The 17,400-nt window shown below is 52.6% G+C and overlaps 1 protein-coding gene across 9 annotated transcripts in view; it reads left to right on the top strand.

Annotated features, from left to right (window-relative positions):
* The window catches only part of DLG5 (discs large MAGUK scaffold protein 5), a 160,183-nt gene that overhangs the window by 65,387 nt on the left and 77,396 nt on the right, over positions 1-17,400 (top strand). For all 9 annotated transcript variants that reach the window (XM_049697220.1, XM_049697223.1, XM_033434015.2 and 6 more), the window contains one exon: positions 9,141-9,209. In XM_049697220.1, coding sequence (XP_049553177.1) covers positions 9,141-9,209 — 69 coding nt within the window. The remainder of the gene's footprint in view (positions 1-9,140; positions 9,210-17,400) is intronic.

The following is a 17,400-nucleotide window of genomic DNA, read 5'->3' as shown; positions in this document are numbered from 1 at the left end:
ATGCAATTTGCAAATATTTTCTCTGATTCTGTGGGTTGCCTTTTTACTCTGTTGACAGTGTCTTTCCATGCACAAATTTAACAATTTTCATGAAGTCCAGTATGTCTGTTTTTTCTTTGGTTGCTGTGTCTCTGATGTCATATCCAAGAAATCATTGCCAAATTCAATGTCGAAGCTTTGCTCTGTATTTTCTTCTAAGAGTTCTATAGTTTTATTTTTTAAATTAATTAATTCATTCATTTTGGGCTGCGTTGGGTCTTCGTTGCTGCGCGCCGGCTTTCTCTGGTTGCGGTGCGCGGGCTTCTCATTGCGGTGGCTTCTCTTGTTGCGGAGCACAGGCTCTAGGCGCGCAGGCTTCAGTTGTTGTGGCTCGCAGGCTCTAGAGAGCAGGCTCAGTAGCTGTGGTGCACGGGCTTAGTTGCTCTGCGGCTTGCGGAATCTTCCCGGACCAGGGATCGAACCCGTGTCCCCTGCATTGGCAGGCGGATTCTTAACCACTGTGCCACCAGGGAAGTCCAGTTCTGTAGTTATAGCTTTTATCTTTAGGACTTTGATTCCTTTTGAGTTAATTTTTGTATGTGGTGTTAGATAAGTGTCCAAATACATCCTTTTGCATGTGGATATCTGGTTTTCCCAGCATAATTTCTTGAAAAGACTGTTCTTTCCTCATTGGATAGTCTTAGCACCTGTCAAAAATTATTTGGCCATTATGCAAAGGTTTGTTTCTGGGCTCTCTGTTCTGTTCCTTTGGTCTTATGTCTGCCTTTAAGCCAGTACCACACTGTTTTGATTAGTGCAGCTTTGTCACCAGTCAGGAAGTATGAGTCCTCCAGCTTTATTCTTCTTTTCCAAGATTGTTTTGGCTATTTGGAGTTCCTTAGTATGTGGCCAGACGAGGGAGAGCCCAGGCCTATCCAGTTTCTGATCCCGTGCCCTTTCACTGTACAGTCACTTTGTACCTCCCACCCCTTGGCAGGGGTCTTAGTAGGTTTAAACTCGGCACAGATATTGGGGCGGGGGAGGTAAGCGGTTCTCTGTGACCTCAGAGTCCTGGGGACACAGACTGAGTTGCCTTGGTGGTGAGTAATAGTCAAGACACCACACAGACCATGTGAGGGGGCGGTGCTGCTGCTGTTGAGGGAAGAGGGGGCAGAACAGCAGCTTATTGCTGATGAAGACAAGACCTCTCCTTTGCAGTGGCCCTCTTTGGCCTTTGTGGACTGGATGTCCCCGTCCTGTCCAGCCTGGGGTGTCACGTCCTCGCCTACTTTCCGGTCTGACCCCGGGGCCTTTGCACTTGCTGTTTTTCTACCTGGAACAGTCCTCCTCCAGCACTTTGCTTCCTCCAGACTCCTTCAGGTCTCTCTTCAGATGTGGCCTACCAGAGAGACCTCCCCTGGCCCTTGTAGCACAGTAGCCACCTCTCCACCCCGCCCCACTCACCCTGCATTTTACTCGGCTGTAGTGTTCTTCACAGCGCTTACTACCTGATGCATTTTGCATTTGTGTATTGGTTTATTTCTCTCCCACCTGCACTCCTCTCAGCTCCATGAGGGCAGGGACTCTGTCTTGTTCTCTGCTGCATCCCTAGTTTGTTCACTAAGCATTTGGTGGCGGAATGGGCTTTGTGTTCCCAGGGCAGACGTGCCTACCAAGGGGTGGTGTCTTGTGCAGAGCACTGTCAACTTCATCTTTCTTGAAGGGCTGACCCATGCCCATGTTATGTGCAGGTGGCGGTGAGGGTCATGAGAGGGTTGGGGCGTGGCCTGGTGTTATCCCAGCACACAGTGAGCACTCTGGCTTGTTCTGTTTGAATCAGAGAACAAGAGACCCGGAAGAGAGGTGGGCTGGCTTGGAATTGGCCGTGGCCAGGCAGAATGGTGGAAGGGGAGGGGAGGCCTCCCTATCCTGAGTGGAAGAAAACAAAGGCATAGCAAGGCTGGATTCAGGTATTGGGCAGGGACACTCATGGTTGAGGGTCAGATAACAAGAACAAGAGCTAGCGTTTATGGAGCGCTTGTCCGTGTGCCTGGCTCGGTCCTCATTCAGTCCTCATAGCCCACCCTTCCTATTTCATAAACCAGGAAATGAGGCGCAGAAAGTGGAAGCAACTTGCTCAAGGTCACGCAGCTGTTGGTGGCAGGCCTGAGCCCAGGTGGTGTGGCCCAGAGCCTGCACTGGTACCAACACCTGTGATGGTGGAGGGCAGCACGTGCTTCTTGGTCACAGTCCGTGCAGGAGGAGGTAGCCTTTTCTCCCTTTCCTGAGTCGTGGAGAGGGAGTCCAGATGGAGAGCAGGAGGGAGCCGGTCTGCTGTGACTCCTGGTGCTGGTCAGAAGTTTATTCCAGGGCACATGCGCCCACCGGGGGATGTCTGGCTGCAGGATTAATGGGAGCGTGGCTGCCTGTGCTGTGCTGTTTCCTGTCCCATCTCGGTGTGTCCTCTTTGCTGCTGTGCTTGCGTCATGAGCTCTCGTGAGGGTAGCAGGGCAGTGACACTGCGGCCGGTCCCTCCTGCACTGTCATCTGTTTTGGGGGTGCCTGTCAGGTGTGGCTGTGTTCATTGATGATGAACATGCCCCCCTACATCATTGCATATTAGTAGGAGACTCTTGAAGTCTGTCCCAGTCTCCTCCCCACCCTCTAGGGCATACATGACGGCCGCCCAGCCTCCCTCCCGTGGAGCCCTACAGACCCTGCTTCAGGCCACCTCCTGGGCCTTCTAGGGCAGGTGACAACTGTCCCCCAGCCTGGCCAGGAGGCGTCAGCCTCCCTGTGCATGTCAGGGGGAGGATGCGTTCCCACCCTGAGGTGGGCGTGTCAGCTGCTTGAAGCAGGACTTTCTCGACTGGTGCAGCAGGCTTCGTGGCTGCTCCATTCCAGGGCCACGGAATTTCACCCCCTGCTTCCTGAAGTATCGGGGGGCTTGTCAGCTTCCAGCTGTGGGTCTCAGTGTCCACAGTCTGGGGCCATGTTGTTAAAGGGGAGGAAGCTGAGGCCCTAGGGAGGGGCCTGGCTGCACTGAACCGTGATTCTGTAAGAGGGCTTCCCAGCAGCCAAAGGAGCCACCCTCCCAGCACCTCCCGAGATCCGCAGAAGCCGGGGAGGTGAGCTCAGCACATAGCACTTTCCACCCTCTTGCCTCCTCGTGTCTGTGGCTCACGGAGTCAAGTGCCTCTGTACCCAGCACGGTCATGGGCGTTGGGGTGGGCAGGAAGTAGCAGCATGTGTCAGGGCCATAGCGCCATGGCTCACCCCTCTTTCTTTCTTCCCACTTTTAGTCCCCAAGCCCCACTCAGCTCACAGCGTCTGTTGAGTGTCTCGGTGTGGGGAGGAGCACGGGGAGGGGGAAAGCCTATGCTGGGGGCTCCAGGTTGGGAGGCTCCTGCTCTAATACTTCTCACTTGCACAGGTGGATGGGTTCTGCCTACATCTCCTCCAGGCTGATCTGGCTTCTTGGTGCTTGTCCAAGTCCACCATCCTCCAGGGCCAGCTCCAGGCCCCTTCCTCCGTGAAGTCCCCCCGGACTGCTAGACCTTTAGAGCTGGGCAGCAGTGTTGTGTATGGGGTTCAGGAGCACAGGCTTTGGGCTAGACTGCCTGGGTTTGTATCCTGTTCGCCCCCTTAGTGGCTCTACCATGACCTTAAGCAAGTTACTTAATTTTTCTAACCCTTAGTTTCTTCCTCTGCACAACCGGCGTAATGACAACCTCAGGGTTGGTGTGGGAATTAACTGAGACAACATATGCAGAGTCTAGTACATCCTGGCACTTAGTAGGGCTCAGTGCCTATTAGCTGCTGCTATTATTATTTCTGGTATTGTTGTTGTTAGTGCCGTACGGTCTAGCAGTTTGTCATCATGGACTCTGCAGCCTCGTCACTCTGGTGGACAGCTTTCTGAAAGACAGCTTTCAATTTGGGTAACCAAAGGATTGAGGACGGCAGTGTTGGAAGGTCTGGTTTGACTGTAGGAGCAGCAGCTAACACTTTGAGCACTGGCCGTGTCAGGTGCTGTCTCAAGCCCTTTTCGTATTAACTCAGTTGATCCTCCGTGGGGTTAGTACTCCTGTTGTCCCATTTTGCAGATAAGCATATGGAGGCAGGGAGAGGCTGAGTGACTCACCCGAGGGTACACAGCTGCTAAGTGGCAGAGTTGAGAGTTGAACCCAGGCAGGCTGGCAACCTGTTAGTGTTCTAGTCACTGCTGCCTCGATCTGCAGACGAGGGCCGTGGGCTCAGAGAGGGGAAGGGACGTCCACAGAGTCTCACAGCAGGTCAGTAGCCTCCCGAGCCCCTGGCTTGTCTTCTTTACACAGCTCGCACGGCTCAGCCACGTGCCAGGACCCCGATGCACACGTGTGTGTGCTAGAGTGACTGGGCACCCTCAGCCGTCCGAGGGCGGTCAGCTCTGAGCTGGAGGATGGTTCCAGGGTGGGACAGGTGGCCTGGTGGTGACTGCTCGCCCCCCCCCCTCCACTGCCCAGGCAGCACCTCCCTGCCCAGTCTCACAGCCCCCACTGCCCAGGCAGCACCTCCCTGCCCAGGCTCACAGCCCCCACTGCCCAGGCAGCACCTCCCTGCCCAGTCTCACAGCCCCCACTGCCGAGGCAGCACCTCCCTGCCCAGTCTCACAGCCCCCAGGGAAGAGCGACTTGCTTCTCCCTCCTTCCCCGGTGCTCGCGGGAGGTGCATGTCCTCCCAGCGCCCAGAGCTGTCTCAGGGCAGCGCCACGGGCTGGAGCGCAGAGAGGACTCTGCGTGCTGGCTGGAGGCTGGAACAAGCCCCTTAAGCGTCGCGGTTTCATGGGGAGGAAGTGTGAGTCACTGGGGCCTTTACAAGCCCCAGGTCAATGGAGGGGTGTGTTAGGGGCCCCGCAGCCGCGGGAGGGGGCCTTGGAGGGCTGGGCGTTCTGTTATCGCCTGGGTGATTTTACTGGAAGTTCTTTGAAGTGGTCTCCATGACCCAGTGGGGCTGAGTCACCGAGTAAACACAATTAGCAGGGGGCGGCCTTTTGGGAACAACACAGACAATGCTTGTGGCCCAGGCCAGTCCCAGAGAGTCTGCCAGCTCTCTCCCAGGGCTTCTGCCATGACTTCCATGTACATGCCACCTGCTGGCTCGGGTCAGCCTTGGTACCTTGCTTTCAGTCCCTGCTGTGGGCTTGTTGGAAATGCAGAGTCTCAGGCCCCACCGTAATCTGCCTAGTCAGAACCTGCACCTTGACCGGGGCCTCAGGTTATTGTTATGGTAGAGAACCCCCTGTACCATCACTCTGCTTCACATGGCCATGAAAACCTGGGCTCCTGCTCTGCTCTCTTTTTCTTTTCTTTTTCTTTTTTTTTTAATATTTATTTATTTGGCTGCGCTGGGTCTTAGTTGCAGCGTGCGGGATCTTTTTGTTGAGGCATGCGGGACCTAGTTCCCTGACCAGGGATCGAACCCGGGCCCCTTGCATCAGGAGTGTGGAGTCTTAACCACTGGACCACCAGGGAAGTCCCTCTGCCCTCATTTTCTGGAAACGTTTCCCAATCATATGACTTTCTCTGGGTCCTCTCTGGACCTCTGCACAGGCTTGTCTGAGTTTGTGGTGACGGTCCTGAGTGGCAGTGCCCTGCTGCCCTGTGGGGCTTGGGGGGAGGCAGTGGGAGCAGAGGAGGTCGGCCCTCGTTCACCCAGGCCTCTGCGTGTGTGATGTGCAGGGTGCGCATTAGGGCCCGGGTCGGGGTGCAGGTGCCTTCAGGGGAGCTCCCACATGGTCAAGGGTGAGGGGCTGTGCGGGGCAGGAGAGCGTGCGCAGTGAGATGGGACCTCTGTCAGGCTCCAGATTGGATTGTGAAATCCCAGGGGTAGATGACGACCGTCCCACCTCTCAGAAGCCATCGCTTTGAAAGGATACTGCGTGACTTCGGAGGAAAGCGACTCCTTTTGCCTTTTCCCGACAGTCCTGACCACACAGGCTTTTTAAGACAACAATAGCTGCAGAGACAAAGCATAACCAAGACAGCGTCGTCTTCGGGGCTTTTTTTCCCCCGAATGACGTCTAAGGCCCTGGGAACATCGTAGAAACTGGGCCTTGTCCAATTTTAACCGTTCCCTGGCACCGCTTCCCCCCCTGGCTCCCAGGAGCCCTGCCAGCCGACTCGGGGGAGGTGATGCCCAGAGATGCGGATAGAGATGTCACACCGCCCCCGGGTCAGGCCCAGAGCCCTGTCAGGATGTGGGGGCAGGGAAGGGGACCAGCACGTGTCAGTTGGCCAGTTGACTCCTCCCAGCCAGGGGGGAGGTGGGAGGAGAGAGAGAAGGGTGTCTGCCAAGTTTAATTAACAGTGGAAACTTGCCATGGGGGAGGAAAGAGATGATTTGAAGGGGAGGGGCGGTTTACTGGAAGATGGGGCGCTGCTGATGCCAGTAGCGAGAAAGAGGCGAGGCGTTGTGCAGGGAGCATCCGCCAGAGTGCTGGCTGTGGTGTTGCCAGCAGGGCTGGGCTGAGCTCACATCTCAGAGGTGTGAGTGGGACAGTGTATTTGTGCCCACTTTCAAAAACAATCCACCGACACACCAGCCGGCTAGTCTTCCTTGCCCTCACATAACAACAATGAAAAATTATTAAGAAAATGGCTGTTGAGTTTAGAACATAAGCATTGTGTTACATTCTTGTGTTTTGGAGATACCGATGGATTGGCTGAATTGCACCTGACTTTATTTCATGGATCTTTATGCAGTGCTTAATGTTCATGATATGGGAAGAGAGATGCTTTGAGAAGTTTGTGATGCTCACGGTTGAGACAAAAACACAGAGATATGGAAGGGGCAGCAAGATGAGTAGCGTGGATTGAACTTAAATACAGGCGATATCTCACTGAACACTGCTTACTTATTTTTTAGTAGGATCAAGGACTTTAAGGGCTGCACGGGGTTTTCTGGTTCCGTCTCCTTTCAGGTGATGTGCAGGTGCCACCTCTGATATCTCTGCCAGGTGTGCGTGGAGTGAATGCATATGTCGTGGGAGCCCCCCGCCACCCAGGTCTTCTCAGACCAAGGCAGCACTGACCGTTAGGCCCCCTTCCTGACCTGCACCCACCAGCTGTGTCAGGGCTGCTGCCGTAGGCCAGTAGAACAAGTTGCATCCCTTTGGACGGTCCTGCCCACTCCCCGAGCCTTCCTCTTCCATCCACGCCAGACACCCAGAGGTTCTTGGAAAATGTGATAATGAGGCCACTGGCCATTCCTGGCCACTGTCCCACTTCTTGCCATTACCAAAGTCCCTTTTTCTGGTTTTCTTTTTTCTCCTCTCACCTTTCATCTCTCTGCCTGTCTGGTGGGTACACCAGCTAGCTCCCCTGCATGCCGACTCTTATGCCAGGGCTGTGTGTTTCCCTTGCCTCTGTGTGGTCTTCATCTTTCCCCCGACACCTTCCCCTTCCCTTCGGGGTCTCCCCTGTCCCCTGGTTCACTGCTCCCTCCCCCCGTCCATGAGTTTCCCTCCTCCTCTCCCTCTCCCCTGCTTACCCCATCTCTTTATCTCTTTTCTTTCTTTTTTTCCTTCTGAGGGTGTGCAGGTGTAGGGTAGCTAGTCAAGAGTTGACATCGGAGAGAGCCCCTTAAATTTGACCCCGCATTTCTGGTCCTGGAGCCCAAGGTCTCGTTAGTTCTCGGCTGCTTTCTGACACCAAAGCCCTAAGTCTCATTCAAAGGCTTTATTGCAAAAATCTCATCTCTGGCTCACTCACTCTGCCCAGTACACACACACCTTCATTGTACAGTTCTTTCGGTTCTAAGAGCAAAACATTGCCTTCTTCCCATTGTCTTGTTTTATTTGACCCACCATCTCTGCATGTTGTGCTTTTTTCGACTCCTATTCAGCCTCTGGGTTGGGGTTCGCCTGCCCTCTTAACTTTTGTGTCATCTGTAGTCTTGATAAGCAAAGCACAGCTTTGTTTCCATTAATCATGGAAAATGTCATCTCTGAAATGGGACAGGGGAAAGGACCTTGTGAGCCATCTGGTTGAACCCCTTCATGTTACAGACTGAGAAACAGAGATCCAGAAAACTGAGGCCACTGGCCAGCTACTCGCACGTGGACGAGAACCGCACGCAGAGCTGGGTTTCTTGACCCAGAGGTTTTTCCTGATGCCGGGCAGGAAACATCCTGGCTTTGAAGATATTTGAATGCAAACCAAACCGTGGTGGTTGTGTGGCTGCCACCAGGAGTTAATAACGAGTGTCAACACCTCCCCCACCAAAACAAAACAAAACAAAACGAAACGAAACATAGGGCTTCCCTGGTGGCGCAGTGGTTAAGAATCCTCCTGCCAATGCAGGGAACACGGGTTTGATCCCTGGTCCGGGAAGATCCCACATGCCACGGAGCAACAAAGCCCGCGCGCCATTACTACTGGAGCCCGCGCGCCTAGAGCCCGTGCTCTGCAACAAGAGAAGCCACCACAATGAGAAGCCCACACACCATAACGAAGAGTAGCCCCCGCTCGCTGCAACTAGAGAAAGCCTGCACACAGAAATGAAGACCCAACGCAGCCAAAAATAAATAAATAAATATTTAAAAACAAAAAACAAAACATGTTACTCCCTAGCTTTGGTGACAGTGTGATTGCTTATAATTCTATCAGTAACTTTTAATAAGGGAGCAGCCACTGACTAAATTATTAAGGACTGAGCTTGAATACAGTTAGAACCTAAGAGCAGAACAGCTAGGCACAAGGAACGAAGAGTTCACAGATGTTTAACTTAGGCTCTGTTACCCTCTATATGGAAGCCAGAATCACACTGATACAAATCTGTAGGAAATCCCCAGACCCCTTGTTGCCCTGGGGCATGTTGCTCCCTTGCTGAGCCCTTCCCCAGATGTCCCAATAAGAAGCCAGCTGGCTGACTCCAGGCTCCCCTCTGCCCGTGCGCAGCTCAGTCGGAGGGGGGCCGAAGGTGAGGCGGAAGCACCAAAGACCAGGCCCTGCTGACAGCACCTCCCCTGCCCAGCCTGTGGTTCTGATGTCTGGTACCCCAGGTGGTGCTGCTTCTCAGCCTGGCGCCGACTGAAGTCATTTGGTCTGACAGTGGTTTGGGGCATAAGATGAGAAATCCCTTTGGGGTTAGTAACAAATGGCCTCTCTTTCTGTCTCCAGGCTCCACGTACAGTGTCTTGTCCATCATGCCCTCAGACTCGGAGAGCAGCAGCTCCCTCAGCAGTGTGGGTGAGTACCACCTTCCTGGGCACCCCTCCTTCCTGGAGGACACCGGCCGGTCGGGGGTCTGGGTATGAGCTGGGGTGGCGCTGGGTGCATGGGGTGGGAGAGTTGGCCCACAACTGTCAGATCATTCATGGAGTCATCTTCTGTTGGTTCCATTCACATTTCCTCTCATCAGCACGTCCTCTTAATGGAGGAGGGCAGAACGCTGTTCCTGGTGTTAGGAGGGAGGTGCGTGACACAGAGGCACCTGTGTCACCATGTTTTCACTTTGTCAGGGCACAGCGCTTGTCAGAGAGCCCTTTGCCTCCGACCCCCAGGCCTCGTAGTACACAGTGACCACTATCCAAGAGACTGGCCCCTTTGGGGGCTGTTGTTTGTGAGCAGGACTGGCCCACTGGGAGTGTTGTCTTGGGCGTAGGAGTGGCCAGTCCGTGCCGAATTAGGTGTGTCTCTGGATGTGGGTCCCAGGAGCCCATAGAGGGAGTCTGGCCCTGCTGTCACTTCACTGAAGACGTCCCAGAGGAAGGTTGTCATAGTCTCGCAGTCTTCCCACGCCTCTGTGGCCCATCTTCTGTGTCACATGCCCTCTATTTAATGCCCTAGTGTAGCTCTGTGTCCTGGTTTGACCTTGATGGATGGGTACACCTTCAGTGGTGTGGTGAGTCCTGGAGTTTTTGAGTTGGAAGGGCTCACAGAGGTCATCTGGTCCAATTCTTCCTGTTTCCTCCAGTAGACAGATGGGGAAATGGACACTCAGAGAAGGTAAGTCTCGTGCCTGAGCTTCTAGAACCTGCCCGGGGCAGGCCTCTTATGCGTTAAGTTGACTCATACGGAACACCTCCAGGGGGCCAGAAGTGGGCTTGTGATATAGCGGTGAATAGGCAGACCTGGTCCCTGTGCTCCTGGATCTTAGGGTCTCCTGGGGAGACAGATGAGTAGATACAGTAAATGAGGTCAGAGTGGTGAGAGGGGTAACAGTAGGGGGCACTGTATTTGTTTGCTAGGGCTGCCCTAGCAAAGTGCCGTAAACTGAGTGACTTACACAGTAGAGGTTTATTCTCTCACAGTTCTGGAGGCCAGAGTCTAAGATCATTGTGCCCTGAAGGCAGCCAGGAGCGGGTCTTTTCCAGGCCTCTTCTCCTGGTTGTGTGCCGGCAACCTCTGATGTTCCTCGGCTTGTAAGTGCATCACCCCAGTCTCTGCCTTCATTTTCACATGGTGTTCTCTCTGTGTGTGTCTCCAAATTTCCTTTTTTAAACAGGACACCATTCACATTGGCTTAGGGGCCCGCCCTACTCCAGTATGACCTCATCTTAACTTGATCATCTCTAAAGACCGAATTTCCAAATAAGGTCACATTCACATTTACTGGGGATTAGGACTTCATCGTCTGTTTTGTGGGGCACAATTCAGCCCCTCGCAGGTCCCCTCGTCCCGTCTAGGGTTCAGGGAGGACTCTGATGGGACCACAGTTCACTTTGTCCTGCCTGCTTGGGTTGGTGAGACACAGGGATTGAATGATGGGGCTGCTGGGATTTTGAACACGGGGCTGGCTTTCAGGAAGTGCATGAGCCGGGCAGGCAGTCAGGATGTGTGGAACGGTAATGTGGGGTTTTGTAAAACGGAGCTGGTTGAGCTCTGAGGGCACCTGTCTTGGCCTCACCCTTTTCCGGCTCCATATTCCGCTTGGGAGCGAGGTACAATGATCTGATATCTGATAAACTCATTCACATTGACCCTTCAAGGCTTAAAGTGTTACCTTTCCTAGGAGCATTTGCATTTTAAAAGGAGATTCTAGAGAAAGATAATTGTTTAAACCACAGCAAGTATTGTTAATGGTGGAATTGCAGGCCTGAGTAAGAAGGTATTTTTTTGTGCAGCTGGACCTTCGTATACTTTGGAAGAGCATCGTGTCAGTGACCCACCCTTTGGCCCTTGGGATGAAGGGGTCACCAGTGTCCCCGGATACTTGTTGGCAGGCAGGCTGCGAGCAGAGCTCTACTGTACTTCACTGTCTGGGCCCCTATCTTGGATGCTCAAAGACCTGGTTGCATCCCTTCAGGTCAAAACCTCTCCAGTTCACTGGTAGCCAAGTTTTCCTTCTCTTGCTTTTCTGTGTAGAGTTGACGTTGACCTTGGGGTGAGTAGCCCCATTTTTCTGCAGGCTGACTTGAATGTCCCCGTGGCTGTATTGGCCAGAAGGCCTTTGGCTGCAGCAGTAGGGAATACCTACTCATACTGCCTTAGATAGCAGAGGAATGTGTGATCTCACATGGTAACTGTGCTGAGGGTGGGCTGAGTACATCGGGTGTGGCTTTGCGGGCCTCTGTGTGGTGTCTTCCCTTGGGCTGATGGCAGAGGTCAGCCATCACATCTAGACCTGACAGTGTCCAGGGCTACAGTGTTCGTGGTGGGAGCCTCTAGCCACACGTGGCTATTTAAATTCCAGTGAATTAACGTGAAATAAAATTTAAATCACTAGTTTCAGTAGTTACACTAGCCACATTTCAAGTGTTCTGTAGCAGGGGTCCCCAACACCCAGGCCACGGACCAGTACCAGTCCGCGGCCTGTTAGGAACCGGGCCACACAGCAGGAGGTGAGCAGTGGGCAAGTGAAGCTTCATCTGTATTTACAGCTACTCCCCATTGCTTGCATTACCGCCTGAGCTCCGTCTTCTGTCAGATCAGCGGTGGCATTAGATTGTCACAGAAGCGCGAACCCTACTGTGAACTGCGCATGTGCGGGATCTAGGTTGTGCGCTCCTTATGAGAATCTAATGCCTGATGATCTGAGATGGAGCTGAGGCGGTGATGCTAGTGCTGGGGAGCGGCTGCAAATACAGATTATCGTTAGCAGAGAGGTTTGACTGCACAGAGACCATGATAAATCAATTGCTTGCAGACTCATATCAAAACCCTAGGGCTTCCCTGGTGGCACAGTGGTTGAGAGTCCACCTGCTGATGCAGCAGACACGGGTTCATGCCCCGGTCCGGGAAGATCCCACATGCCGCGGAGCGGCTGGGCCCGTGAGCCATGGCCGCTGAGCCTGCGCGTCCGGAGCCTGTGTTCCGCAGCGGGAGAGGCCACAACGGTGAGAGACCTGCGTATCGCAAAAAAAATAAATAAATAAAAATAAAAAAATAAAACCCTATCAGTGGGTCTTCCCTGGTGGCGCAGTGGTTAAGAATCCGCCTGCCAGTGCAGGGTACAGGGGTTCGAGCCCTGGTCCGGGAAGATCCCACATGCCACGGAGCAACTAAGCCCGTGTGCCACAACTACCTAGTCTGTGCAACACAACTACTGAAGCCTGCGCACCTAGAACCCATGCTCTGCAACAAGAGAAGCCACTGCAGTGAGAAGCCTGCGCACCACAATGAAGAGTAGCCCCCGCTCGCCGCAACTAGAGAAAGCCCACGCACAGCAACAAACACCCAACACAGCCATAAATAAATAAACAAAACAAAACAAAACAAAAAAACCTCTCAGTGAGTGGCAAGTGAAAACAGGTTCAGGGCTCCCACTAATTCCGCATTATGGTGAGTTGTATAGTTACTTCATTATATATTACAGTGTAATAATAATAGAAATAAAGTGCACGATAAATGTAATGAGCTTGAACCATCCCCGAAACCATTTCCCACCCCCTGCCGCCACCGGTCCGTGGAAAAATTGTCCTCCACTAAGCCGTTCCCTGGTGCCAAAAAGGTTGGGGACCACGGTTCTGTAGCACCTGTGGCTAGTGGCTACCATATTGGACAGATCAGATAAAAGAACATCTCCATCATCACAAATGGTCCAGAGGATGAAGGAGGCTGTCTCCTCTCGTGTCTCCTGATGAGCAAAGAAGCCTTCTCCAGCAGGTCCTCAGCACAGTCCCCAGTCCCCTGTCACTTGTCTGTGCCCAAACCATGGCTCATGCAGTGCGGTCCCTGGACCAGCAGCACCCAGGTACTTGATAGAGATGTAGGTTTCCAGGCTCCAGAAGCTCTGAGGATGGGGCCCAGCATCCATTTTAACAGCCTTCCTGGTTGGAGGTGAGTTGACGTAACCTAGGCCCCGGCAAAAGCACTGGAATGTCTGTGGCTGGCTTGGACCAGCCCCTTGGAGTGGAATGAATGGAGGGTCGTCCATGGCCCACTGCAGCACCTCCTGGAGGAATCCCTCCTGGCTCAGCCTCACCTAATCACGGGCAGAACACTTCTTTTCCTGGCCATCTCAGGCACACCCCCCGACCGAGGGGCTGATGAGTCAGATGGAGACTGGCTGTTTCTGTTGGTTAGGTCTTTCTCCATGAACCTAAGGAAAGGCAAGGTCTTATAATAAAAACATCACCTCCACTTTCCCACTTATGTCTCCCTAACCAAGAACGTTTGGCCAAAGAACAGCAAGTTATATTTAGCATAAGAGAAAATTGGTAGGTGGAGCCTTGGGTATGGTATTTTCTCTGCAACAGCTGGTACCTGGTTGCCCCTCCCCTCTTCCCGGCTGGCATTAGGTCCTCAGGTGGTCTGCCCATTTCACCTCTTCAGCCTGACCCTCCTAACAACAGGCCGACAACCTTAAAGTTTGCTGTGTCTTTCCAGGCAATTTTCATCAGCCAAGCACGTGTGGCTTCTTTGAGGCTTCCCCCCACCCCGTGTGGCCTGTTATTTGAGTAACCTGCCTGTGGGTAGGCCCCATGGATCTGCCCAGGGGAGGCACACTCATTTCAGGCAATCGATGTTTTTTTCCTCCCCCGTTCATCCTGATCTAATTGCTCAGGTACCTTTTTTTTTTCTCAACTAGGATAACTGGGGAAGTTTTAAGAAGAGGAGACATTCTTGGGCAGCATTTATAAAATGAGCCTTAAATTTCATGCAGATTGAAGTAACAGGAGAGCTTTCTTATTAAGGAGAGAGATCTGGTTTTATTAGCAGAAGGATCTGGAGGGCTTCCTTCCTATCCCAGCAAAGATTCCTTGAAAGTGCAGTTTCTAGTTGATAGAGGATGGTGGGGTGAATGAGCATGGAGGCAAGGCTGCACCCTGACCCCTTGCCGTCTGACCCTTCCTTCTCTGATCCTTTTGGATCCGGGGCCTGTTTTCTCTCAGTGCATCAGATGGACGGGAGCACCTTGTCCTCTTGGAACCCGTGCTCGGCACTCTTAGGGATCACAGGGGGGCCTGGCTCCAGGCCTTACAGGCTAACCAGGTGTCTTAGTCTGTCCAGGCTGCTATCACAGAACACCACAGACTTGGCAGTTCAGAAACAACACACATTTATTTCTCACAGTTCTGGAAGCTTGGAATTCCAAGATCAAGGCAGCGTCGGTGTCTTGGGGGGCCCGCTTCCTGGTTCATAGATGGTGCCTTCCCGTTGTAACCTCACATGGCAGGAGGGGGAAGAGCTCTCTAGGGTCCCTGTTAGAAGGCCACTGATCCCATTCACGTGGGCTCCACCTTCATGACCTGATCACCTCCCAGAGGCCCCACCTCCTAATTCCGCACGGGGTGGGGGGGGTAGGACCTCAACATAGGAATTTGGTGGGGTACACCAACATTCAGACCAGAGCACCAGAGAGAGAAGCGACTGGCCGTTTTGCCTTGTGTAAAACAAGGAGACGGGAAGGAGCAGCTTTTTCTAACGAGGGGTGTCCAGGAGGCTTCAGGGAGGAGGTGGCCCTCGAGTGGGGTCTTCCAGGAATGGCGCTCTGGATGTAGGAGCAGCTTGGAAGCGACAGGCCATCGTCACCTGTCTTGGTTTGGGTTTCGGCAAACTGACCCTGAGTCAAGGATTCGAGAGCAAGTAGCTTATCTGGAAGGAGATCTGGGAGCTGGGCAAGGCTGCAGCTGCTTCGCTGGAGTCTAACCTCCTTCCAGTCCAAGTCCAGGAGGAGCCCCGCTGCAGTCCCGTGCCGACCAAGTAGGGCATCCCCTGGGCATCAGTGGGCGATGCTTTTAAATGTAGTGGGTATTGGACAGCCGAAAAAACAAGGGATTGATAAGCTACTCTGGCCAGACAGTGCGACTTTGGTCCAGACCAGAGGTTCTCAAACTTTATCAGGCATCAGACTCACCTGGAGGGGAGTGCTGGCTTCTCCCCCAGGGTTTCTGATTCGGTAGGTCTGAGTGGGACCTGACCTGTGCATTTCTAACAAGGTCTCCAGTGAAGCTAAGGTGCTTTTGGAAGCACTGGTTCAGGACGTGGGATTGTGTCTCCCCCCGACGGCTCTGGCTCTCCTGGGCTGGAGGCGAGGATGGCTTGGTTTTGCTTGCTGCGGCCTGTGATGACCATGTTCTGCAGTTTTGCTTCTCTCCTGACAGCCAGGGCCTGGAGGAGGCCAGGAAGTTTACCTGGGCATCCCTGCTCCACCCACCTGACCACTTTGGGCCAGTGCCCGTTTTCTCCGTGGCCTCTGGTACCACGGGCCCACAGGGCTCTGAAGCAGAGCTGTGACCTCTCTAGCTGTAAATAAGACTTGGTGGGGGAGTGGCCTTCAGGGTCAGCTGGAGTGTGGTGTGACAAGGGGGCTAAGGACAAAGGGCCTTACAGCCAAGAAGACTGCCGAGCTGCCGGGCTCTGGCTGAGCCTCAGTGGTCTACAGGAAGGCTGCACTTGCATCGGCCAGGGTGTCTGGGAGGAGGAGCCAGGACTCGTGATGGCGAAGGGGCTCTGCTCCCCTTGGCTGCAGTTTTCCTCTTACACCAAGGCCCAGAGGAGTGAGAGCTCTTTGTCCAAACTCCAGGGCCTGTGCCGGCTCTCCTGGCATCTTCCAGCACTCATTTTGGGGCCATTTTAGTCCAGTCCAAATCCCTTAACCCTGGAATCCCATCCTGAACATAAAAATGAAAAAAAGAAAATCTTTCTTTTCTTAAGTTTTTCTTTTTATTAACTAATTAATTAATTTATGGCTGTGCTGCATGGCTTGTGGGATTTCAGTTCCCCAACCAGGGACTGAACCCAGGCCACAGCAGTGAAAGTGCCGAATCCTAACCACTAGACCACCAGGGAACTCCCCTGCCTTCTTTGCAAGTGGGTTCCAGATTTGGGAAGGGGAAGGAGTGAAGTGGGGGGAGAGTGGACAGTTTTGCATTTGAGTTCCAAAGAACAACTGCACAAAGATAGAATTTGAGGCTTCTGTGGACAACTCACTTGACGTTAGTTTTGATTTTGCTTGTTCTTGAAAAGGTTTACTATAAACACAGTGACTGGTCGGGGGTGACAAGCCACACCTCTTTGTTGGTCACACCTGTCCTGGGATGGTCACTTCAGTTTAGGGCACCACAGTGTTGTTGTTTTTTATTTTTTTTAACTTCAGATTTTTTTAAAAGTCATGTTCCGTGAGGTACGAATTACGTACAGTAACATTTATCCTTTTTGGTGTATAGTTCGATGAGTTTTGATGAGCACATTGGTTATTTAACCACTTCCACAATTAAGGTATAGAGCAAATCCTCCACCCTGAAGAATTCCCGTCTGTGACTTTGTAGTCAGCCTTTCTTCCCTCCACCCACAGGCCCTGGCAACCACGGATCTCTCTTCTGCCTCTGTAGTTTTGCCTTTTCCCAAATGTCGTGTAAATGGAAACATATGGCGTGTGGCCTTTTGAGTCTGGTTTCTTGCACTCAGCATAGTACATTCGCGAGTCCCCATTCCCCTTGCCCTCGTGTGTACCAGTAGTTTGTATGATAGTGCCTTTTTGTTGCTGAGAAGTATTCCGTTGTATGAATATAACACTGTCGTTTATCCATTCAACAGCTGCTATAAACGGTTGTGTGCTAGCTTTTGTGTGAACGTAAATTTTCATTTCTTTTGTGTAAATATCCAGGAGTGGGATTACTGGGTAGTATGGTAAGTGCATGTTTAACTTTATAAAAGACTGTCAAAGTGTTTTCTGCAGTGGCTGTATGATTTCATATTCCCACCAGTAGTGTTTGAGAATTCCAGTTTCTCTGCATCCTTGCCAGCATTTGGTGTTGTCACTTTTTTTTTACTTTAGGTCTTCTGGTAGTGATAAAGGGACTTGGCAGTTGTCTTCAAATACTTGCATGTCTGTTGTTTAGAAGAAGAATTACAGGTGTACCTTGTGGCCTTTGTTTTTTTTTTGTTGTTTTTTTTTTTGTTTTTTTTTTTGGGCTGCGTCGGGTCTTCGTTGCTGCGCTTGGGCTTTCTCTAGTTGTAGTGAGCGGGGGCTACTCTTCGTTGCAGTGTGTGG

This window comes from Orcinus orca, chromosome 14 (genome assembly GCF_937001465.1).
Source record: "Orcinus orca chromosome 14, mOrcOrc1.1, whole genome shotgun sequence".
Lineage (NCBI taxonomy): Eukaryota > Metazoa > Chordata > Mammalia > Artiodactyla > Delphinidae > Orcinus > Orcinus orca.
Note: the sequence above shows the minus strand (reverse complement) of the source record. Positions and strands in the feature narration are given on the sequence as shown.